The following is a 25,671-nucleotide window of genomic DNA, read 5'->3' as shown; positions in this document are numbered from 1 at the left end:
AGGCAGGAGGAGCAGCCAGAGGATGAATAAGATGCCTTTTTACCTCCCCTCATCCAGGGTGAGAGGTGATCTCTGCAGATCCACCACTGAGCTCTGGGTCTTCGCTCAGGGTCAAGCACCTCTGAACTCTGGGTCCGTTACAAACCAAGGGCAGCAATTGTGAATGGGGTGCAGAAAAGGTTTATGGATGTGAAGGGGTCTTTTAGTTTGCTGGACCTAAGAACAGTACAAGAAAAATACACTACCTAAGCTACTTGGGATGGGACTTTTACTCATAGTTTATGTCTATGGACCCTGCTTGTGGTGTTTCTCAAAGTAATGCCAAATTACTTCCTGCGGTTTTATTGAAAGTTTCTTTTCCTCACTCTGACTCTGTGCGCTGCAGTGGAGAAGTGTTGCCTCAGAGGTGTTCAGGGGCATGTGTGCTCTTCCCAGGTTACTTGGTGGGTACTTGAGCTTGTTCTGGGTTAGATGGATGGAAAAGAGCCCCTAACTATTGAGCCCCACACTGGCTACTGCTGGTTCTGCCTGGAAGAAGGTTTAAACTGCATGACTAATGGAATGATCCACCTCCTCCAGACCCAGACAAGCCTTCTCACAAGCTCACACACAACTGCCTCCTAGAGTGCTACCCTCCTTGGCAAAAAACTGTTTGGGATCACAGCGCCCCCAGGCTCCAGAGCGGTAGGGACACACCACTGCATTGATCAAGGATCAGAGAGGGAGCCGAGTTAGTCTGTATCTTCAAAACCACCAAGAAGTCCTGCGGCACCATACAGACTAACACAGATTTTGGAGCAGACGAAGCGCATCGGTGCTCACAAAAGTTTGTGCCCCAAAGTTGCTGTCGGTCTATAATGCACCCCAGGACTGCTGCTGCATCAAGTCAGCAGCACTAGCGCGGTCAACTCTGAGGCCCCTGAAACCATTAATCTTGGCCCCAGAAAATGGCGATGACGCATGGCGCCCTCGCGCGGAGAGGCACAGACCTGGCACGTGCCAATTAAGGCGGGCGGGAGAGCGGCTCCCCGGGGGCGGGCCAGCAGGCGGTGACGCATCAACCCCTCACGCATCGCTGGGGACGCTCGCGCCGTCGGGCAGCCCTCTCACGTGACCTGAAACCCGGAAGAGCCGGCGGCCCAGTGACCCGCGTGGTTTGGCTGCAGCGCGCTGCGGCCGAGGGGGCGCTACGATGCAGGCCGGCTGGGGCGCTGTGCACTCGGCCGTGGCCGGCCTGCTGGGGGCGCTGGCCGCCTGCTCCGCGAAGCTGGGTCTGGGCGCCGATTACCTAAGGGAGGCGTGTGCGGCTGCGGCCGGGGGGGAGGAGGCGACCGCCGGCCCCTGCGACTGGGTAAGAGCGGGCGGCTGCTCCCTGCTTTGGGTGGCCATTGAGCACCGCTTCCTCTTTCAGCTGCAGCGCGGGGAGGTGGGAAACAGACCGTGTGTGGTTTGCACTGGAAGAGACGTGCCGGAGCCGGCCCCGAGCTGGTCTCAGCCCCCTTTCTTCCCTCACTCCCTGCCCAACGCTAGTGCTCTGCCTCCCGTCTACACGGAGCCACGCCGGCGTGCACCCCTCCCTGCACGCTCGTCTCCTCAGGCAGAGCCAGGCGCGCTTCCTGGTCCCTTCGGTAGCTCCGTCCTAATTCCGATAAGACGTTAACATACACCGACCGCTGGCCTTGACAGGATCAAGTTAATATAACAGCCTAAGAACCTGGATAAAGATCTTGGCTGGGCAGTCCAGGAGAAGGTGCGCTGAGGTTGTATCTGCACTTACTGGGAATGTCAATGGCTGCTATGCAATTTTAGGTATGCCAGTTGCATCACTAAAATTGATTTTGCAGCCATGGACATGGGTCCCTGTCCATATAAAATCATAGGGCTGTAAGGGACTTCAGGAGGTCATCTAGTCCAGCCCCCTGCTTCAAGCAGGATCAACCCCCAGGAAGTCATCCCAGACAGGACCTTGTCCAGCGGGGACTAAAAAACCTTGAGGGATGGGGAATCCACCACCTCTCTAGGCAACGCATTCTAATGCCTCACCACCTTCCTGGCGATGTAGTTTTTCCTAATATCTAACCTACACCTCTCCCTCTTCAACTTCAGACCATTACTCCTTGTTCTTCTATTTGACACCACTGAGAACAGTTTCTCACCCTCCTCTTTAGAGCTCCCCTTCAGGAAGTTGAAGGCTGCTATTAAATCACCCCTAAGTCTTCTCTTCTGTAAACTAAACAAGCCCAAATCCCTCAGCCTATCCTCATAGGTCTTGTGCTCCAGCCCCTTAATCATTTTTGTTGCCCTTCGCTGAACCTGCTCCAGCAAATCCACATCCTTTTTATACTGGGGGGCCCAAAACGGGGACACAATATTCCAGATGTAGCCTCACCAGTGCTGAATAGAGGGGGAATAACTACTTCTCTAGACCTGCTCGAAATGCTCCTCCTAACACACCTAGTATGCCGTTAGCCTTCTTGGCTATGAGGGCACACTGTTTAGTCATATCCAGCCTTTCATCCACCATAACCCCTAGGTCCCTTTCCATCGTACTGCCACTGAGCCAGTTGGTCCCTAGCCTGTAACAATGCTTGGGATTCTTCTGCCCCAGGTGCAGGACTCTACATTTCTCCTTATTGAACTCCATTAGATTTCTTTTGGCCCAGTCCTCCAATTTATCCAGGTCACTCTGGATTCTCTCTCTACCCTCCGGTGTATCTACCTCTCCCCCAAGTTTTGTGTCATCCGCAAACTTGCGGAGGGTGCAATCCAGTCCCTCATCCAGGTCATTAATAAAGATGTTAAATAACACTGGTCCCAGAACCAAGCCTTGTGGCACGCCGCTTGACACCAACCGCCATCCAGATATTGAGCCATTGACCACTACCCTTTGGGCCCGACCGTCAAGCCAGCTTTCTATCCATTTTATAGTCCAGGGATCCAATCCATATTTCCTTAACTTATGGACAAGAATGTTGTGGGAGACTGTATCTAAAGCCTTGCTGAAGTCAAGGTATATCACATCTGCTGATTTCCCTACGTCCACAGAGCATGTTACCTCATCATAGAAGCTAATCAGATTGGTCAGGCTGGACTTGCCCCTGGTGAATCCATGTTGGCTACTTTTGATCACTTTCCCCCCTTCCAAGTGCTCCAAAATGGATTCCTTGAGGATTCCCTCCATTATTTTCCCAGGAATTGAGGTAAGGCTGACTGGTCTATAGTTCCCTGGATTGTCCTTTTCTTTTTTAAAGATGGGCACTACATTTACCTTTTTCTAGTCATCCGGTATCTCCCCCGATCTCCAAGAATCTTCAAGGATAATGGCCAAAGGTTCAGCAATGACCTCTGCCAACTCTTTAGTACCCTTGGGTGCATTAAATCCAGAACCATGGACTTGTGCACATCTCATTTTTCTAGATAGATCAGAACTTGTTCCTTCCCCACAGATGGCTGCCCTCCACCTTCCCATACTGCATTGTCTAGGACCATCATGTGGAAGTTGACTTTGCCCGTGAAGACTGAGGCAAAAAAAGCATTGAGTACTTCAGCTTTTCCTACATCATCTGTCACTAGGTTACCTCTGTCATCCAGTAGCAGCCCCACACCTTCTCTGATAACCCGTTTATTGTTAACATGCCTGTAGAAACCCTTCTTGTTACTCTTCACATCCCTCACCAGCTGCAGTTCAAATTGTGCTTTTGCTTTCCTGATTACTGCCTGGCATTCTCCAGCCGTATGTTTATACTCCTCCTTAGTCAGCTGTCCATGTTTCCATTTCTTGTGTGCATCCTTTTTGAATTTGAGCTGAGTAAGGATTTCCCCGTTAAGCCAAGCTGGTTGCCTACCATGTTTGCATTTCTTACTATGCAGCGGGATGGTTTGTTCCTGTGCCTTCAGTAAGACTTCTTTCAAATACTGCCAGTTCTCTTGAACTCTTTTCCCCTTCATCTTCGTTTCTCAAGGGATCCTGCTCATCAGTTTTCTCAGGGAGTTGAAGTCTGCTCTCCTGAAATCAAGGGTCTGTATGTTACTGCTCACCCTTCTTCCTTATGTCCTCACTGCAGAATGTCAGCGGGAGCGCTCTACCCACTGACATTCCTTAATCCTTGTGGCTTGCAAGGAGTTCCAGGGTTGACATTGATCCTGGAACGTGCTGTTTCACCCATGCACAAAATGGCGCCCTGGAAGATCAAACCTCAGCGTTCAATCTTCCATGGCTAGTGTAGACCTAGCCTAATAAGGGTGATCCCAAATTTCTGAACACCTGTCCCCACCCCTGTGTATGCTTAGGGGGGAAAGTTTATGCTTTACAAGGACAGGCCGTAGTTTGGATGAAGCTGCGAGCCATCCTCTGAGAGAAGAAAGAAGGACTTGGCAGGAACCTTCACTGTACACCCTGTGTCCTGTATTGCTGTCCTATTTCTCATCCATCATCCCATGTAAAAACCAAATGGACAAGAATTTAAGTCTTAGACATCAATCATTTTAGTGTCTGTGTAAGGAGAGTAGGTGGTTAATATCCAGCTCAAGGTTCATGTTGGTTAATGTGGGAATCAAATACATTTTTAAAATGGCCATTTTGAAGAATTGGAAAAGAGCAAACTGTTTCTGCATTGTCATCCAGAGGTGTCACTGGGCTCAGGAGTGACCAGCTGGGGAGGGCATTACTAGAGCAGTTCCTTCCAGAGGTGTGTAAGGCATTTCACAAGGTGTTACTGTGCACAAAGCTGTCAGTCTGTGGCTACATGGTACGTGTCCTATTTCGTGGGAGCAGTTAAAAAATCATCACCTCATTATCCTGTGTGGCAGATTTGACACAACAGCTGCCTAGTGCTGTACTACATTATATTATTTATTGTACTGTGTCATAATAGATAAAGTGGAGTCTCAACATTTGCAACTTTAACATTCATGAATTCAATTATTTGCAAGCAGGGGGATTGCCTGACCCACTGTGGCAGTGGTGGCTGAAGCTGAGGGTTCCCTTCCCTCCCCCTTAACAGGGGAAGTGCCTACATGCCTCACAGCTGGAGCAGAGAGCTCCCTTCCCTGTGGGCCTGTAGGCAATTCCCCTGTCAAGGGGGAGGGAAGGGAGCCCTCAGCTGCCACTGCCATCGCTGTGCAGACAATCCCCATCAAGTTCCCTGTCCCCACAAAGGAGTAAAATGCTATGTTCGAAATTCAAGATTCGCGAGAGGTCTTAACACCGAACCCTCAGGAATGTTGAGGCTCTGCTGTACGTAGGTCCTAAGACCTGAGGGGTTCATTGTGATCGTCTAGTCTGGGGTGAACAAATAAGTAAGAAAATAAGCCTATAGAGTGTAAAACTTTGTTAATAATTGGTATATAAATGTGACTACACAGACATACAAACAGTAACAGATTTCAGCGTTGTAATGAGATGGATGAGTCTGAGACTGGTTAGCCAATTGTGCTGCACCCCTGCCTTATGAAATTTCATACCCCTTTGAGGGGACCTGCCCCCTACTTTGCACATCCCTGAGCTAGTCTGATTTCCTGTATGACACAGGCCAGAAAAGTGCCTCAAGATAATTCCTAGAGCCAGCAGCACTGGCAGCTGGAGGGGGCCTGACTCCATGCTCGGGAAAGGTAGGGGCCAAGAGCACTCAGGTATCGGAGTGGCCTGGACCACAACGCTGCCTGCCCCCGCAGCTGTGCACAGCCAGAGAAGGGCTGTTGCAACATTTCGAAGGGGATTGGAGCTCTGGCCACTGCCTCTGTTCCCTTTGATCACAGGCAACAGCCCCTTTTGCCCCCCCGTGGCAGGCCTTTCACAAAAACATACAAGCTTCATGGGTGGCAGGTAAATGCCCAGCTGAAAAACACAAGCCTCAGCCCCACGCCTTCTCCCTAAGGCCCCGCCGCTTCAGCAACCTCTGCCCCCTTGGAGCCAAGCTCTGCCCAGCCCCAGCCCAATCCTTCCTGGCCACCGCCACTGCCATGCCACAGCTACAGCCTTCCTGGACAACCAGAGAGCCAGGCTGCCTTGCAGTGGCCTCAGCGTTTCCGGGTAGCCAGAGGCGGTAGGCAGTGTTGGGAAGGCTACATTACCTGCTGCCCATGCCAAGTTCTTTTTAAAAGTTAACAGGTTACCCTTTGTAAATGATTCCCAATGTTAATTTTCCTCATTGTCAGAAATGTACATCTTATTTCCAGCCTGAGTTTGTCCAGCTTCAATGTCCAGCCATTGTATCATGTAATACCCTTTTCTGCTACACTGGTGAGGCCATTATGGAACATTTATTCCTCCGGTGCAGATGCTTGTGGACGTCACTCTCCCTGAGCTTGAGTGTGACTGTGGCATCGGTCCTAATTGGTGCGACAAGTCAACAATTTTATATGGTCCAACGGTAGAGTTACCATTTTTTTTTTAAACGAGGGGGTTGTTCCTTCAGCCATTAGGGCTCGTCTTCTGACGGTTCCTAACTTTGGGACAAAAAATGGCTTATTTGGTTCTTGGCAGCAAACACCTTCAGTGGCTGGTGATGGGACAATAGATGGTAAGAATTCTGGTTTACTACAGAGGATTCTTTCTCTGCTTGGGCCACCCCGAGGGGAGACCAAAGTCTGGGGTAACCCCCTTCCCAGTGCCGCAAGCATGGGGCCGGAGGCAATCCCTTGTGCCATAGGCCCTGACTCTGGCTTTGCCCCATCCCCTTCCCTTGTCCTGTCAGGCAATAGGCCCCGGGGATTACTTGGCGCCAAGGGCTGGGCATGACTGAGGCAGCAGTGGTTGCCTCCCTGCCTCCAATGCTCAGCACACAGGCTGTGGGGGCAGGAGCCTGTTGCACCACACCACCCTCCTGGCCTGCTGCGCCCTGCTTCTCCACAGGTGGCACAAACTGGAGGAGTGCTCCGCTTCCCTCCTCTGTGGACCACCGAGTCGCAGCGGGCCAGGAGGGCAGCACAGCAGGTGGAACTGGCTGCCGCTCCCGCTGCCCATGTGGAGAAGAGGGAAGGCACCATCCAACCCTTGGCCCCAGGTAAATTCCCCCCATCCGTTCTGTCCATAGGACAGGTGGGGCAGCCTTACCGGGCCCCCAGAAGTGCTGGGGCTGGAGCCCCATGTTGGTAGCCCTGACTCTGCTTGTTCATGTCTGGTACAGACATACCTGACACCACTTCTTTTTTACGGATAAGTCATTTCTCCCTATTAGTTATACTCCTTGTCCTATGGACATGGCAGCTCTGTTCCCCAGTGTCTGCCTGCTGGCTCCTGCCCACATGCGCAGGGTCTAACTGATCACCATGTTTGGGGTGGAGAGAGAATTTTCCCCAGGTCAGGTCGGCAGAGACTGAGAAGGAGGAGGGTTTGTTTTCCTTTGCAATATGGGGCATAGGTAATTTAACGGTCTAAACTAGTGTAAATGGTGGTCCTCTAACCTGAAGTCTTGAAACCATTGTTACTGGACGTCAGTAACTCTGCCAGAGGTTAGGGGTCTATTACGGGGGGCTGAAGGGAATGGGGGCAGACGGGGAGGAGGAAGGATTCTGTGGCCTGAAGTGTGCAGGAGGTCAGACTATGTGATCACAATGGTCCCATCTGACCTTAAAGTCTGTGAGGTCCATCTCAGATGTAGTGTCCTTGGATCATATCCTCAGTAATGCTACATGGGTTTTCCTCTTAGATTGATGCCAAAATCATTTCTTAGCTTTCTGTTCTGTAATTCCACAGCTCCCAGCGCAGTGTTGTTTTAATTAACAGGAGCCTAACAAATGTGTAGCAGTAGCAGTGAATACAAAACAAAGCAGCAGAAATGTAGCACTGTAAAGACTAACAAAATGATTTATTCGGTGCAGAGCTTTCGTGGGACAGACGCACTTCATCAGATCAATTTTATTTCCAAGACAAAGTCAATAAATAGGATCAAAAGTTTCTGGTGCCATTTTGATAGAACTGCACGAGGGTGAAAGTTCGCGTGGTACGGGAAATGGCTTCAGTCCCACCCAGAATGCTGTAATTTGTAGTCTTTTTTTCTATTATTCTTTACGTAATCAATGGATATTAATTGCATTTTAAAATAAACAGGAAACTTTTTTCTAGTTCCTTTCCCTTACTAACAGCTTGCTCTTCTCCTGCCAGGTCTTTTCTCCTTTCTCCTTTCCTTAAAAGCAAAACTAGTTGTTGACTTTCATTGTGCCCCACTGGTGGAACAAAGTCTGGGCACCATGTATGAAGCAAGCAGCAGGGTTTATTACATACAGCGCTGGTGGAGTGTCACTTTGCCCATCAGGATTCAGTGGAGCACTGCCAGACAATAGGGTACAATTGATTGTATAGATTATTGGTGGGTGGGGAGAAACTACGGCATGGGTGTTACGCAAGCCTGGATAGGTCCTAGCAGCAAGACGAAATGAGCACAGTAAGCCAATAATCTAAAAAAGTTACAGTGTCCCTGCCCTTTGCTTATAGAATATTTTATCTCTAGTACAAGTGGTTTTCCTTAACAGGTGTTAGCCGATGGCCTGGTGAGATATCATGTATGCCTTCACTTCATCCGAGTCTTTAACTGCTAGGACAGACAGTCCCTTCGCAGCGGGCAGCCAGGGTGGCTGACGGATGCCCCAAGGATTCTCACCCAAGTGTTTAGCTGCTAGGACACACAGTCCCTTTGCAGTGGGCAGCCAGGGTGGCTGACGGGTGCCCCAAGGGTTATACTGAGAGCCTACTTCACCCGAGTCTTTAACTGCTAGGACAGACAATCCCTTCTCAGCAGGCAGTGAGGGAGGCTGACGGGTGCCCCAAGAGTCTGCCCTGTGGAGGTGACATGACTCAGCGCTCAGCTCTCAGTACACCTCACCAGTGACCACACTAATACAGCCAAGACCGGCCAGGGTTCTTTGTTTGTGTTCGGTTTAATACAGTAACAGGAGGAGTCAGGCTGAAACTCAAACAGTTACTATTTATTAGACAAGAAAACATAACTCTTATGGTTATAAGGCTATTGCGTCACTTCTTTGGTTCCATGTAACTTACATATAACAAAGTAATTTAGCTTACAGAGTTACTATTGAATGCGTGCAAAAGAAGCACTTAGTAGGTATAATTCTCACCCCTGCATTACCTGACTTTGGCGTGGCCAGCGTCTTTCACTCAATCTCTCAGGAAGAAGAAGTATGAGGAGGGCGTCCCCTGGGACCTCGGGAGGCAAAGACCTTCCTGACCAGCAGGTAGAGGTAATTGGAGCTCAATTAGAGTGGGCTGCCGGACCCTTCTTTATACCCCTTGGGTCACGTACACTCTTCCTTATCTTAAAGATGCCAATTGTGTTGGGTCGTCTTTGTGACGCCAGTTCTCACAGAGGGGTTACAGAGACTTAATGTACACCTGTGAGGTGAAGATAACTTAGGCACTCTTTTCTTATGGGCATGAGATTCCTCTCCTGGGATGGTGTGTAGGCGTATCAATTGCCGGTACCAGCCAAGGGCAGCCTGAGGCCCCGGTCGTCAGCTAGCCCGTTTGCCTTTGTTATCTGGTTTTTCTGTCTGTTGTTCAGGGTCATGATGAGGCAGCACATCTGTGCCCCCTGAAGCATCAAAGACTGCTCTCTCTCTGTCTTGTGATCCAAGAGGGAGGAGGGGAGGGGGGTTTCTGTCTGGCTACAACAGGTTACTTAAACAAAGCAGCCATGCAATAACAGCTATGTGTCTAATTGGATGGATGATGCATCTACAAGAGTAATATGTCAACGAGGATGAGATAGCAAATGGGATGGTGCTATATCCTGGCTCTCACTTATGTGGCCTCTTCTTGGAACGTAGTTGCTGGGGCAGCTATCCCTCCCTCCAAACTCCAAGGCCCTGTTCATGCTGGGACGACCTTCCCTAAGTCTTGTGAGTGAGATGTGGGGGTGTCAAGCGGGGATAACCTTCCACTCATGCTAACTGGATTTCTGAACTATAGGATTGTAGGCCCCCACCAGACTGTAGGATTCAAATAGGGGGTCTTTAGCAAAATACCATAACCTGCCTCAGAAATTTCCATCCTACACCCACCTCAGATTCTGAGTTTAACTTTGCTCAGCGGTCTTGAGAAGGCGTTGGCTGCATTGCATTTAGGTTGCTTTTCTTTTTGAATTAAGTCAATGTTTAGAAACACAGGATGCAGGCTTTGATTTGCATACACATCCAGCAAAACAGTATTTCCGTATTAAATCAAGGGGTGAGGCTGCAGGTGTAGGCTGCTTGAAGAACCACAGCAGGGAGAGTTGTTTACTCTTGCAGTAAAAGTTATTGACAGATCCAGAATTGTACTTGTTGGATTACAGATGCCAAGAGACCTTAATTATTTTGCAGCACATAAATAATGAACAACTATGTATTATGAGGTTGGTGAGGTCGAGTCCCTTCCAGTTCTACCAGCTCTGTGGAATGTGCGTATGTGTATCTTAAAGCACACACAGAAAGGTATGTCAGAGAATGTAGACGTTTACCTGGGATGGAACAATTTGAGGTGCAAGGGAAAAACCCACAACAACTGGAATGGACATCTCAGTCCCTCACTCAGGAAATGGGAAATTTATGGGATTCATTCCAACTACTTGGGAGCAATCATTTCTCTCTGTCCCCTCTGCATCAGCCATGCAGACAAAGACCGTTTGGACTACAATTCTTTTCAGTTCAGAAAAGTTTCTGTTCCTCCCATTGGCTCACCTGACCACCCCCTGTGGAGAGTTGTCCCTTTCCCTGTATTCCTTCATGACAGCCCCCTTGTCCCATTTTCATTTTATTGTTACCTCTGTTGGGACAGGAGAGAAATCCTAGAATATTTAAAGCACATACTCAAATGAGGTCTATCTCTTAAACATTTTCTATCTATTAACTCTTTCTTTATTAGGTTGAATATTCAAAACAGTTGTGAGGAACAAGGTAAGATTGCTCGCTTCTTAGTTACAGGGGAGAGTCCTGACCTTTTCCTGTGCAAATAAACAGTACAATCAGTGAGGCATGGCATTTTAGAGCTGGACTTTGATCTGTCTGATTCAGTAAATTGTCACTTTCATATACAGGTTTACTCCCAAGCATTGTTCGTTTGATTCCACTGGGGCTGCCTGTGGGAAAATCTCTATACAGCCTTGAGTTCCACGTTAGGCAAAGGACAGTAAGGGATACTGGCCTGCAAGGGAAAGTCTGGGAAGGCAGGGTGGCTGGAAAGTAGATTATTTAAGGCCAATAAGGGGCTGTTATTGTCGTCTAGCCTGGTGATCAGAAACACTTTTTTAAAGAGCCACATCTTGTTGGGCACTTTTTTATTATAAAATATAATATGTTGAACTGAGCCAAAATGCACAGGTTGGATTTCTGTTTCTGAACTCCCACATCCCCCTGCCTGACGGTAGGACTGTACGGAAATGGACCACTGCCCTGGGAACACTGAGGCTGTCCAACACAAGGGGGCAGAGCCCGGGCCAAGAAGAAGGGGCTAGCACAAAGGGGAGAAAATTCAGCACCACCAGGCCCAGCCTTGCTCTCAGGACACAGCAGGAGAAGTCCCGCGAGGCAGGTAGTGTTTGAGCACAGTCACCCCTTGTGGCGAGGTTCCCCAAAGAGGTGGTGCGCGCCGAGTGTGAGGGCTTACCCCATTAAGTACTTTAAGGGAGGGAATTTCAGAAGTGTTCAGCCTCCACTAAATTCAAGGGACCTTTAGCACTCCCTTCAGTGGGAACAGAGTTAGGCCAATGCTGAGAATCTGACCCGAATCTAAATCTCACCCTGAATCTCATGGACAGCATCACCTCGAAGTCAGCCCCCTGGAGGAAAGTGTCAACAATGGATCACAGGGTCATTTTGCTCACAGCTGTTGAGTGCACGTGACCCACGTGCTGTTGCATTCCCAACAAGCTGTATGCCAGGATCTGCTGTGAAGTCAAATCAGGGCCCTAATAAGGAAAACTTGTAGAATTAAGTCAGTCTCCAGATTTGCTAGGTGGGCCATTGTCTTTAATCCTGAGCACAATATAGCGTATGAATTCAGTTGCCTCACCACGTTGACAGTAAGAGTCTTTCCCTAGCATGAACAAAGGCATTCTTGCTATGTAAGACAGCTGAGGGGGAGGCAAAATGCAGTTAATCCCCCCACAGGTGGCAACATTTTCCAAGTGTATTTGTTCAAAAGTTCAAACCTGATATCAACTGAAGACTGTTTGCTTTTAGGTAGATAGTTGGAGCATAAGGTATGTACCCCAAAGGCTTAGCCATTAATCTAGTGCATAGAAGAAAATAGTTTTGCCTGCCCTCTTGCACTCATGAGGTGTTTGCTGGGCTTTTTAACCACTACGGTTTCTTCCCTCACCTCTTCCTTAGCCTTACCTCAGGGCCAAAACATAGAGCAGATTAGGACATAAAACTGCAGATATATTAGTGGAGGAGGTGGGAGGTTTGCAAATAGTATAAGGGTCTTAAAACACAACTGCAGCCTTTCTCCAAGTTGAAGCCCTGTTCCTACACCAAGCCATATGTAGATATAAGGCCTGTTCAGCCTGAGCTCATAGCAGGATCAGACCCTGTGTTCTATTACTAATCAGATCCCCAGGTTCATTTTTATCTTAGAAACTTGCTCAGGTTGGAAGGAACTTGAATTCAGCAGCAACCAGCTTGCACATGGAGGTTTGTCTGGTAATGTAGCACTCTATCTGTGGTGACTCTGGTCTCCCTTGTGCACAGCCATATCCAACAGAACCTAGTTCTCTTGCATGCCTTAGTAGACACGTGATTTGCCTCTGCTCTAATAGCTCCCTATGAATGTTGTGTCAGAAGAGCTAGCAGGAGGATTATAAGGAGCAATGGTTTGATCCTGAATTGGTTTTTATCTGATTTTCCCATTGTTTCTTGTGCAGAATGTGGATCAAATTCAGCATTGCCTTAACAAGCACAACTCCAGGGAGTGATGTGCTCTCTTATGGTGGGACTGAATTTGACCCATTGTGTGTGGCAGGAAATAAGTGGTTGCATTGATGCATTGAATCCTGAATCAGAGGGCTTTGTTTATCTTAGGAGTATAGGACTGTTTGTGTATTTTTCCACAGTTTCCAGTTTGTAGTCTGAGACTGAGTCTATGTTCAGTGCAGAAGATCAAACACTTAGGTTCGATCTTCCGGGGTGCTGTTTCGTGCCTGTGCAGAATGGCACGTTCTGGGGTCAGTGCTGACCCCAGAACTCCTTGCCAGCTGGTAAGGATTAAAGAATGCCAATGGGAGTGAGGACAGGGACGGATATCAACAGCTGCTAAAGCGATCCTTGGTACGCAGTTGGTGTACCTAAAATTACGTAGCAGCCATCGACATTCCCAGTAAGTGTAGATGAAGCCTGAGATAGCCAGAGGGGCTGGATTTTAGGACCTGGAATATATTAGTGGAACAGCGGCGAGGGTTTCATACTGAAAAATTGCCGCATGTAATGTTCAAAAGTTGATTTTTAAAAGTTAGGTCTTTAAATGTCTTTTGTTTTGCACAGAACAAAAAATAACAAGAGAAAAACATCTGAATGAACAACTAATGTCCTTCTGATAGGAAGACAGTTATCAACCTTATAATTAAATATAAAAATTAAAAATTAAGTACGAACTTAAAACGTCAATATAACAGCTGAAAGAGGGATGGTTCATGTTGTTCTTTTGTACGGAAATAGAAAGGACCATATTGTTTAGCTCTCCTGGGAATATGTGGGTCAGCCTGTGAATAATGAATTATAGAAACATGTGACTGTCAACTGCTAGTGGAACCTATGTGTGATTTCTGTAATTTTTCATGAAAAACGGGGAGGGGGATCAAACATGGAACAAAGGACTCCTGCCTTATGCAAATCCTATTTAAGGGCAGGGAGTGGGGTAATCCTGGTTGTCAGTTCTCCCTGGCTACCCCGCCCAAGATGATGTCTGGAAACAACTAAGACTGAACTAATAAGTCCTGTGGCACTTTATAGAGTGACAGGTATTTTGGAGCATAAGCTTTCATGGGCAAAGACCTGCTTCATCAGATGCATGAGACGATGCGGGTCTTTGCCCACGAAAGCTTAGGCTCCAAAATATGTTAGTCTGTATGGTGCCACAGGCCTTCTTGTTCTTGTTGAAGATATAGACTAACTCAGTTACCTCTCTGACATAAGATTGAACTAGGGGGTGGGACTGAACCCAGGCAGGAAGGATGTCTGACCCGCAAAGATTATTAGAACAACTTTGTGGATTAGAGAGTACATGTAACCAGCTTCTTTAACGTATTAAGCGTAGCTTGTGTGTATGTTATTCTCAGTAACTACTTTGTTCTGTCTGCTGCCTCTTATAACCACTTAAATTCTACCTTTTTTACCTAATAAAATCACTTTTGTTTATCAGTAAATCTAAAGTAAGTAATTACTGCCTGGGGCTACGCCTACGCGTGAAGCCTACATCGAAATAGCTTATTTCGATGTAGCAACATCGAAATAGGCTATTTCAATGAGTAATGTCTACACGTCCTCCAGGGCTGGCAACGTCGATGTTCAACTTCGACGTTGCGCGGCACCACATCGAAATAGGCGCTGCGAGGGAACGTCTACATGCCAGAGTAGCACACATTGAAATAAGGGTGCCAGGCACAGCTGCAGACAGGGTCACAGGGCAGACTCAACAGTAAGCCGCTCTCTTAAAGGGCCCCTCCCAGACACAGTTGCACTAAACAACACAAAATACACAGAGCTGACAACTGGTTGCAGACCCTGTGCCTGCAGCATGGATCCCCAGCTGCGGCAGCAGCAGCCAGAAGCCCTGGGCTAAGGGCTGCTGCCCACGGTGACCATAGAGCCCCGCAGGGGCTGGAGAGAGAGCGTCTCTCAACCCCTCAGCTGATGGTCGCCATGGCGGACCCCGCTATTTCGAAGTTGCGGGACGCGCAACGACTACACGGTCCCTACTTCGACGTTGAACGTCGAAGTAGGGCGCTATTCCTATCCCCTCATGGGGTTAGTGACTTCGACGTCTCGCCGCCTAACGTCGAAGTTAACTTCGAAATAGCGCCCGGCGCGTGTAGCCGTGACGGGCGCTATTTCGAAGTTAGTGCTGCTAGTTCGAAGTAGCGTGCACGTGTAGACACGGCTTGGGTGAGCAAGGAGCCTGTGTATCTCTCTCTTTCCATTGGGAAGGAATTTCATGGGCTTACACTCTATAGATCTATGCACAGCATAAAATGGTTTTATGTAGGGTTCAACAGCCACAGGGGCTGTGTACTAGAGTGCTGGTGTAATGCCTACAGGAGGAATTGAACCTTGGACCTCTGGAGCTTAATGCCTGAGCCTCTACCACTTGAGTGAAAAAGCAAACTGCCAGGTAATTTAGGTTGTAGAGGAGACAAAGGCTGCATCTGCACTATGAGATAAAAGTGTATTTATTAATATTGAATTTGTAACTATGGAATTTATAAATTCAATTTTGACTGTCTTCACCTCCCTGCATGCTCCTCACAAAGTCAACTTACTGCTGCCACACTCAATAGGCAGATATCAGCTGTTGCAGTTGTGCATTGTGGGAACCTGTCCCACAGTTCCCTCATCCCTGTAGCATTGTGGATATGCTTGCTGGTCTTTGACATCATTTTCCTACATTGCATTTTCCTCCTTTCCCTCCCTTGTAGGAAAGAAGGAAAGAGAGAGCATCCACAGAGATGACAAAGTTAACGAATCTCTTTCTTCTGTAACTGAATTAGCAAGGATTTCATAAAAATCAGCCAGTGTGTGTCTTCTGAACTGGCCATCCACTCACTTTGCCCCCTCCTGTGATTGCATCCAGTCCCTGAAAATAACACAGAGACCCTGAATATATTAGCCACTGTGGGAGACGTTCCACCTGGTGGCCTCAAGCCCCCAAATATCTTAGCCACCAGGGGAGCCTTCCCCTGGCAACAGAAAGGCCCCCAAAATACTTTTAGTGGGAGGCCAGTTGAAGTAGCCCCCCCTAAATATCTTAGTGGCCGGGGGAGACTCCTCCCCTCACAGTTGCAAGCACCCAAAATTCTTTCTCACCCTTGGAGCCCTGACTGCGTGTAAGCCAGGCCATGGTGCTGCCTGGCAGTATGATTAGCACTGAACAGCAGGCACGTCCTTTTACGGGGTCGGGGGCTACCCACATGATGTGGCTGAGCGCAGGAAAGACCCTGACTGCACGGCACCTGTGGGGGAGGGGAGGTGCGCACAAATGTAAACCACTGAGAAGAAGTTTCTTGGCCTCTTATGCAAGCATGACCCCTACAACAGCCTTGTTGCCAAATGGTGCAGTGGGACAGCAGCTGGCGCCAGGCAGCGCAGAAAAAAATAAGTGTAGAGACAGAACCACAAACTCCCTTCAGGGGATATTTGTAATGGGTAGATGTGCTGAAAGTGCTAATAGCAAAGAGAGACACTCCTCAGGCTCTCATACAAACATGAGCCCACAGCCACAGGCTTCCTGGTCCCGATTTGAAATTCATGGTTTTCCTGTTACCTAATCCCTGTGCACCTGGAGAGCAGTGGCCATAGTGGAGCAGTGAGGGGCATTGCAGGTTACATGCGGGACATCTCTGGAGGCTCATAAATTCAATTTTAAGACGTGGTACTTCCACACTGGCCTTTAATCCGACTTTTAAATTCGAACTTGATGCTACACCCCGCAGGTACCAGTGATTTTGTAATATCGATATTGGTGCTCTCTGAATCGAGCTAACGGTATTTACAGTGAAGACAGTCACGTGGTAATATCGAGTTAACTACCTTAAATTTGAATTTATCTCATAGTGTAGATGCAGCCTCAGTCTAAGTGCCACTACGTGGGACAGTGAACCACACTCAGTAGGTGTGTGGGTTACACTGGAAATAGGTCTCACACTGTACTACTTTCAGTCTGTGTCTGCAACCTTGAGGATGTGGCCCTTTCCCTGCCTCTCAGGTGAGTCAGCCTGGAGAGCTAAGCTCAACAAAACAGGTTTACGGGGTCCCTAGGCTATCGGGGGAGCAGGCCCAGTGGTGTCTCAGCACATCAGATCACAATTCCAACAGGGTCCCAGTCTGTCACAGTAACAGCTGATGCTTGCTATAGGCCTGAACTGACATGAAAACTGATTACCCAAACAGTTGCTGAGTATTGATTCCCGTGAGTAGTAATCCCCTGAGCTATCTAATCTCCTGACAGCTCTCTCCCCCTTTTGTATGGCCTTAAGCAACAGCAGCAAAGAATGAGCATCTCCATATGCCAACCTTCTGCTGCTTCTGGTCCAGTGTTGCGCAGCAGCAGCCAATGGCAGGGGGCAGAGACTTGGCTTCCTTTCTTCTCCTCACAGCCCAGAATAGTTCAATCCAGGGACTGAGATTCCTCCAGAAGGCCCTGCAGAACTTTGTTCTCTGTTTGATAGCCTAATGCTCAAAGGCTAAGAGACCATCTCTCTCAGATGACACCTTTCCAAGAATGCTCCGGTAAGGGTGGATCCCTGTCTTAGAGAATTTTCCTCCATGAAGCAGATTCCACTTCCCTCCACCCTACCAAAAGAACTAGAGTCTGTCCACAAGATAAAGACTATGTGGCGCTTGGATGCAGCTGGAACGTAGGAGCTGTCACTTCTTCTGGAATCTAGACTAAAGGAATGGAGAAACCGACATTCTTGCAAGCCCACAGTCTGCTGAGAAGTTCAAAATCTTCTACAGAGTTGTGAGCTCCATCAAGTGCTTTTGAAGCTCGTAGGAGTGGAGGGTGCTTGGTATCCTGTTGGATCAAGCACTTGGTAAGGGATTCTGCATCATTCAGTGGTATGTGGAAAAGAGAAGAGCAACCATTTTGTTTTTCTGAGTGGGCCCGGTGTTTTTTGTTTGTTTTTGTTTTGTTTGCTTGCTTGTTTTACTCCAGATTTTCTTCCTTTAGTGGCAAGGGGTTAAAAAACGGAGCCTGGATCCTCTGATGTGCTAGATGTTTACAATGACAGAAGAGTCTTCCAAATTTGCCACCTCCTTATTGTTGCACAGAAGATGAGTTTTCACAGTATAATTCTTGTAATTAAGTCCAGGCCATTTCACAGGTTGAGGTATTTTATGTTGCACAAAGTGTTTGCAAACTAGCTGGGAGAGTCAACTGTCAGTTAAAAAATTCTGTATTTTCCCTATCCCTTTCTGCAGCTACACGTGGTGCTTCGAGCAGGATGTCTCGTTCTGGTGTTTGTGTGTAATGCTGTCATGTGGACCTTCTTTGCAAAAGCCCTCCACTACTCTTCTTCCTCAGCCATTGCCACGGTGACAGCAACAGCCTCCAACTTCATCTCTTCGGTGAGTAGAACTGATCCAAAGGTCTGAAGCCCAGACAGGACATCTGTGATGTTTGAATTATCAGACTGGATCAGACCCTCTTTCAAGGTCCATGTAGCCCCATCTCTTTCCTAATTGTGGTCAGCACCAAATAGTCCAGAGGAAATTGTAAGAACTCTGCGGGAGGCGGATGTGGGATGATCACTCCAATAATCATCTAGTTTGACCTCCTACGTGACACAGGCTGTGGAATTTCTCCTTGTAGTTCCTCCAGTGAAGGGCTTTCTTCTTCTGTACTACATAATTAAATGCTATCTAGCTCAGTGGCTTGTGATTACTTCAGTGTTTGTCATAACTTTTGGTTATTCAGAAACAGACTGGTCTCCTCATTATGCATGGTGACGAACTGGAGAGGGGACATGCTGTCAGGGTTTTGCTTTTACTTTGCATAACTCTTTAGAAAGCCCCAAACCATCACTGCTTTTGGGAACATAGAGTGTTTCATGCTTGGCCCTGCTTACATATAACTGTTCAGCTGGTATGTTAATCTCTTTTTCCCTACTTCAGATAACTCTTGTCTAGTTTTTAGCATTGTAGGCTTGATCCAAAGGCCACTGGAGTCTTTCCCTTGATTTCAATGATTTGTAGATGAACCCCCTTGTTTCCAGAAAGATATTGAATATAGAAGGTACTCAGAAATTACAGGGAAGATCATCAAAAAGATCACAATCTACAGCATTGATTTGCAACGGAGGTTTGAAGCCTCTCATTTGGCCAAGAGATGGCTGCATGCTGAGTGGTAATAGAGCATTCTACTAATATTGTACTGGCTGAAACACGAGAGGTGAAATCCTGGGTCCACTGAAGTCAATGGGAATTTTGCCAAGGAGAGAGAGAGGAATTTAGGGACTAGTAAGAGTTGATGGGATAAAAACAAAGAAAGAGAAAGTTAAAATCAAATATGAAGAAGACATTCCTATACTAATCTGTAGAATAGTGTTTGAGGGTAATCCGTATTTTAGAACATTTAAGAAAAGGCTTGGAATGGTTAAATTTTATCACTAAATGTTGGTAAATGTCAATTTTGCCACACTTAGACAAATCCCTGACATATATTTCTGTCTGTGATAATTCAAATTTACAGGTAGGCAAAGTAAGAAGAATGTTGCTCGAGAATGTACTAGAGTTTTATGTAAGAATATTCACTTTGTATATTTGGACATGTGATGTTGGCAACTTATATTTTAATGGTTGTACAGCTTTAACCTTTTGAATCTCAGCACCTACTATCATTAAGTAATTGTCTAACACCCCATAATTACCCTCCACTGCGAATATTTAAATTGATAAAAATTGAAAAAAAATACATAAAAGTCAACATTGTTGTTAGCTGTTAAAATTATAAAAAGAAAAAGAAAAAGCAGCTTCTGACAAACCTCTTTTTTACTGGGCTGGACAAAGCACGTGGGACCAATCCTGTGCTGGCTCTAACATGGATTAGGTGATCTTTAGGTTTTTTCCAGTTTTAATTCCAGTAATTGTGAGCAGCAGCAACAGCTGTTCCTGGTGGAGGTGGTTGCAGTAGGTTCTTTAGGTGGGCTTTATACTAAGAATCATGGGCCAGATTATCCAGTGGTGTAGTTAGGCCATTGTATACACCAGCTGTGGATCTGCCCCAGGTTTTGCACCAGTGAAGATTTCTTGTGTTTCTCTTTCTTTCCCTAGGCTCTTCTGGGGAAGCTGCTCTTCGGAGAGAGTCGTGCACTCTTGTGGTGGGTAGGGATCAGCTTGGCTCTCTGTGGACTGCTGCTGGTGCACACAGCTTCACCTTGGTCAGAACGGCAGCAGGCTGAGAAGAAGGACAAATGAAAACTAACCCACTGGATTCAGGTTATGTCATAGATAGGAAACAATCTAATGACACCATCAGTCTTCGGGGCTTTCTCATGAAAGTGGGCAATGCTCCCACAGACTTGCTCTTTCGGACACTTCTCGCCATAGGTTGCTGTCTTGGTTAATCTGTGCTTTGATTTCCCCCCAACCCCCTACTCTCTCCTCTTACGTGAGGGGTCTGACTTCATGCCCCTCACTCCGGACAGAACTATGGAAGCCAACTGGTCTGGATCTCTGGATGTGTTAAGATGTGGCAAAATCTCTGGGCTCGGCCATCAACGGGACATGGGCCTGAGCCTGAAGAGCCCTGGGCTATACTAGGTGAGAAAGTCGATTCTGCTATGCTGACTCAGCTACGCTAAAGGCATACCTAGTGTAGATCTAGCCTATGTCTCAACCAGCCTTCTTGTTTCTGTCACGGGGAGAAGCTGACTACCCCCGACTGCAATTGCTGTGTCTCTGTGCTCCCCTGGCCCACCTGTCAGCTCTCAATCACGCACCTCAGGCAGCCTTTGGCCCCACATGCAACCCTCACCATTTTCTTGGCCTAAGGTCCTCAGATGTTTAGTATCTTCCTTTTGATCTTAGTCTTAGGAAGAACAATTCACTGTATGGTGGCTGAAGTCTGGTTGGGGCTATTCCCCAATAAACAACAACTCCACTGCTTCCTCAGGACCCTCCTCTATGTTACTGTGTTGCCTTACCTGCTAGGGTCCTCTAATAACGCTTTTGCTCTAGCTCCAGGGTAAGTGACCCATCATAAACACAGCCAAGCGCTGTATTTATGGAAAATAGAATGGCTGTTGCCCAGTTGCGTTGTCTGATTAAGACCTTAAAGACTGAGTCAGCAGGTCTAGATTAAGGTGAATTAAAGCATTTGTAAAAACCAAGCAGTCCTGTAGCACCTTAAAGACTAACAAATGTATTTACTTATACGTTTGTCAGACATTAAGGTGCTACAGGACTGCTTGTTTTTTGTGATGCTACAGACCAACATGGCTGCCCCCTGAGACTGAAGCCTATGTACCTGCAGCCTGAAGTAGAACAAAACAAACTTTCATTTCTGTATGCTGTGAGGCACTTAGCATGGTGCTCTTGGTAAACGGTAAGTGCCACAGACTGGGCAGGTGGATATTCAAGGAGTCAGATGGGAACTCTGGTCTCTGCATTCACATTTGAAATTCAGGTCTTGTGTAACCTGAGGGCTCTCTTGATAACTGCTGACCTAGCAGGTTTCTGAGTCTGAGACCTAGGATGTTGAAAGGATTCTTGTTTATTGACACTCATTAAAAGCTATAAGAGGCACTGAACCTACTGAATTCAGACGTGGAGGGGATATAGGAATTGCTGGCTCCAGAAGGCACCAGGTCCAGCTGTATCAGGAGAAGTTGTAACAGCTGAGCGGGAAGCAGATGTTAAGGATGGGGAAAAGGTGATGGGGAAAGTTCTGGTGTTCTGCTTTCGTCTGAAGGCTGGAAAAGTGGTCTCACCACATTAGAGACAGCCAAGAAATTCTTCAGCAAGCCCCAACAAGGCAAGATTTGACATTATTCATATTTCAAAGAAAATCACAAGTGTGTGTCATGTAACACACCAACCGACCTGTCTGCAGATCTAAAGGCCTTAAAGAGCAGCCTTCAGTGGCACAACCAAGTTTCCATCCCTGTGTTACAGCCTGTTACAGCCTTGACCCATGCAGATATAACATGAGGTAGCCATATCATCTCCTGACACCTGCATTTAGACGTGGGAACCAGAGAAACCAGTAACCAGGGCAACCTTGCCTTCAGCCCCATGGGAATGCTACAGGTGGCATTGAGCTAGTATGCACACACCTAAAATCACTGTAAGGTCCTGCCCCTAGTTGAGTTTTGACTGGGGCACTCAGCCTCTGGAGCTCCCTAGACTTTCTCCACATCTGGAGCAACATGTGCCATGGCCCTGATGCGAGGCGCTTTGGGACTGGAACTCCCCCTGCGCGTGGCAGAAAGGGACGTAAGCATGGCCAAATGGCCTCTTGTCCAGTCGTAGATATATACATTTCTGTTGTACTTTATCAATGTGTACTTTTTGAATAATTACAGTAACGTGGAGAAGATAACCTTATAAGAAAGTACTGTTATCCCTAATAGGCTCTGTGTTGAAGCAAATCTCATAAATCTTGTCTGGCTTTGGCCTTGTGAGCTGACATTGTGGAATAAGCTTGTTTAAGGAAAACAAATCTGGTTGGGCCTTTATACATCATAATGAAGAAAAATAAAAAGGACATGCCCAATCTGTAGCTCTTCGTGTGCCGCCTTGAAAGCATTGTACTTTCTCAGTCAGCAGTAAGTTGTGCCCTGCTTGTAAAGAAGTGTAAGAGAAGAGGCAGAGTGTTAACATGAGAGAGGTGTTTATCTTTACAAAGCCTTAACCCTCAGGTTCCCAAGGGCACTTGTCACCCTCTGTCCTATGGAGTTTGTGTGGCTGGCAGCCATCTGTGTGTCTCAGGCAAACAGCGCAGTGTTGTTCTTTGGTTCCTTTAGCACCAAGCGTTTCTTTATTGAATAAGAGACAGGAAGTTTAATTTCTGACACAGCCAGACAACAGTGTGGGCCAGCTCTGTGGGCAGTCACGCTGATTTACGCCAGTTGAGACTCTTCACCTGCTCTCCTTAATTCACAACTAGAGCCCCACAGAAAGGGAAGAAATTGCTGTTTACGTTAGAGTTTACATTAAAATGATCCCTTCGCTTCTTTGTCAACTCGTTGGTTGGCAGAATTAGAAACTATAGAGGAGAGATATATGGACTAGTATCAAGATGAAAGAAGGTTTAATACACAGGAAGGTCTCAGAGTACGCAAGTCCAGAGTACACGACCCTGCTCTTGCGCGGCTGACCCCTGATTCATATGTATACAGGAAAGCCTTAAGGTACATGCATTCGACATGCGCATATCTCACATTAGCGCGAGTGGAGGGGGGCCCTGGAAGCTCCAGCCCCAGGCAGCCGCCGAGGTGCAGGGGGAAGGAGATCCCCTGTCAAAGGGGAACAGAGCGGGCAGCAGCCAGCTCTTCCCCTGAGAGCTGCCGCTGGGGGTGGGAGGGGCTCTGGCCTCCACCACATGCCCCAGCTCCAGCCACCACCACAGCCCCCAGCTCCAGGCACCGCTGCAACCCGCAGACCCAACCCCCATAGACCTGGCCCCAACTGCCACAGACCCAGCTCAACTCCATCCCCACCCCCGTCCCTCCTGCAGCCCTAACCTACCCTAGGCTTAACTTCCCCATCCCCCTCCCACACCCCAACCTACGGCCCAAGCCCCCGACTTACATGAATTTCGGGGCCTGTGAGGATTGCATGGAACACAGCCCTCGCGTCTTGGGGGATTACTGCAACCGTTGCTCTTTACCATACATACTCGCGACTGCAAAAGAGAGTAAAAAGTTCACTCTCTTTCCAGTCACTAGTACTGAACTTTCTAGGTTACTCAAGGCTAGAAGCAGGTGTGAGGAGCTTCGGAAGGAGACAGCCGAGCACCATGCTGAGAAATGGTGTTCCGTGCAGACTGGGAAGAAACAATCCGTATCCCTTTCTGCTCGTGATGGGTTTTATATTAACTGTGACCACTCTGGAAAAAAAGATTTGGGTCATTGTTTGTACAGAGCCTTGCCTAATGGGGCCCAAGTCTGTGATTAGGTCTCCTAGGCATTATGATAACACAAATAATAAATTATGGTAATACTTGTGGGTAGGTCATCAACACGTCTGCATAACTTTAGAAGAAACAAAGAAAGACCTGGTCTACATTTACTAGGTTGATTTTTTTTTAACAATAGTTATACCAGTAAAAGGCTGTGTAGCCATAAATATACCAGTTTACGGCTACGTCTACACGTGCATGCTACATCGAAGTAGCTAATTTCGAAGTAGCGACATCGAAATAGCCTATTTCGATGAATAGTGTCTACGTGTCCTCCAGGGCTGGCAATGTCGATGTTCAACTTCGACGTTGCGCAGCCCAACATCGAAATAGGCGCAGCGAGGGAACGTCTACACGCCCAAGTAGCACACATCGAAATAGGGATGCCAGGCACAGCTGCAGACAGGGTCACCGGGCGGACTAGCGCTTCCGGGGCAACAGCTAGCCGCTCCCTTAAAGGGCCCCTCCCAGACACACTCAGCCTGCACAGCACGCGGTCTGAGGAGCCATAGGCACACAGACCCTGGGCGCCGCAGGCATGGACCCCCAGCAGCAGCAGCAGCAGCAGCAGCCAGAGGTCCACCCAGCCCTCCCGGCAGGAGCAGGGCTTGCCCTGCTCCGTGCCATGTTGGGGGCAGCTGAGTACCTCCTTGCCCCAGAGGAGGAGATGCCCCCAGGGCAGCAGGGCTCAACCCCTACCCCTGCAGCACCCCGCCCCCCCCCCCCGCCTCACACGCTGGCGGCTGTGGAGCTACCCCACCAGCACCGACTGGTGGGAGCGGCTGGTGCTTGGGGAGTGGGACGACGACCGCTGGCTCAGGAACTTCAGGATGAGCCGGCAGACATTTCTGGAGCTGTGCCAGTGGCTCACCCCTGCACTCAGGCACCAGGACACCGCCATGCGGCGTGCCCTCACAGTGCAGAAACGGGTCGGCATCGCTGTCTGGAAGTTGGCCACTCCAGACAGCTACCGATCCGTGGGGCAGCAGTTTGGTGTCGGCAAGGCCACCGTCGGGGCTGTCTTCATGGAGGTAAGAGAACCCACGGGGGGAGGGCAGGGCAGGGCAGGGGAGGCCAGAGCAGGGGGGGGGGAGGGCAGGGCAGGGCAGGGGAGGCCAGAGCAGGGGAGGGGAGGGCAGGGCAGGGCAGGGGGCCAGAGCAGGGGAGGGCAGGGCAGGGGAGGGGAGGGCAGGGCAGGGCAGGGCAGGGCAGGGCAGGGGGGCCAGGGCAGGGGAGGGCCATGCACACCCTGCTCACCCCTCATTGGTGCTGTCCCATGTGCTTTCTCTGCAGGTTGTGCGTGCCATCAACGCCATGCTCCTGCAGAGGCTTGTGAGGCTGGGGGACCCAGATGCCACCATCGCCGCCTTTGCCACCCTGGGCTTCCCCAACTGCTTCGGGGCTCTGGATGGGACTCACATCCCCATCCGCGCCCCGCATCACAGTGGAGGACAATACCTCAATCGCAAGGGCTACCATTCTGTCGTCCTCCAGGCCTTGGTGGACAGCCGGGGATGTTTCCAGGACATTTATGTGGGCTGGCCTGGCAGCACCCACGACGCCCGGGTTTTCTGGAACTCGGACCTGTGCCGCCGGCTGGAGGCGGGGACCTACATCCCCCAGCGGGAGATCCCTCTGGGGGACACCACCATGCCCTTCTGCGTCATCGCAGATGCGGCCTACCCCCTCCGGCCGTGGCTCATGCACCCGTACATGGGCCATCTCTCCACTAGCCAGGAGCGCTTCAACCAGCGCCTGAACCATGCGCGCCAGGTGGTGGAGCGCTCATTTGGCCGCGTGAAGGGACGCTGGAGATGTCTCCTGACCTGCCTGGATGCAGGCCT

At 48.7% G+C, this 25,671-nt stretch overlaps 1 protein-coding gene across 3 annotated transcripts in view; it reads left to right on the top strand.

Annotated features, from left to right (window-relative positions):
- Window positions 1–1,140: 1,140 nt before the first annotated feature.
- TMEM42 (transmembrane protein 42) overlaps window positions 1,141–25,671 on the top strand; it is a 40,884-nt gene continuing 16,353 nt past the window's right edge. Inside the window, exons 1-4 of one of the 3 annotated variants that reach the window (XR_012644229.1) lie at window positions 1,141–1,351; window positions 18,127–18,273; window positions 19,978–20,466; window positions 25,121–25,290. Coding sequence is in view for 1 of the 3 variants with exons in the window: in XM_074986090.1 (XP_074842191.1) it covers window positions 1,193–1,351; window positions 18,127–18,273; window positions 19,978–20,121 (450 nt within the window). In the remaining 2 variants the exon portion in view is untranslated. Of the gene's footprint in view, window positions 1,352–18,126; window positions 18,274–19,977; window positions 22,898–25,120; window positions 25,291–25,671 lie in introns of those variants that run through there. The other 2 variants (XR_012644228.1, XM_074986090.1) reach the window with 2 other exon arrangements.

Source organism: Carettochelys insculpta, chromosome 2 (genome assembly GCF_033958435.1).
Source record: "Carettochelys insculpta isolate YL-2023 chromosome 2, ASM3395843v1, whole genome shotgun sequence".
Lineage (NCBI taxonomy): Eukaryota > Metazoa > Chordata > Testudines > Carettochelyidae > Carettochelys > Carettochelys insculpta.
This window is presented reverse-complemented; position numbering and strand designations above follow the sequence as displayed.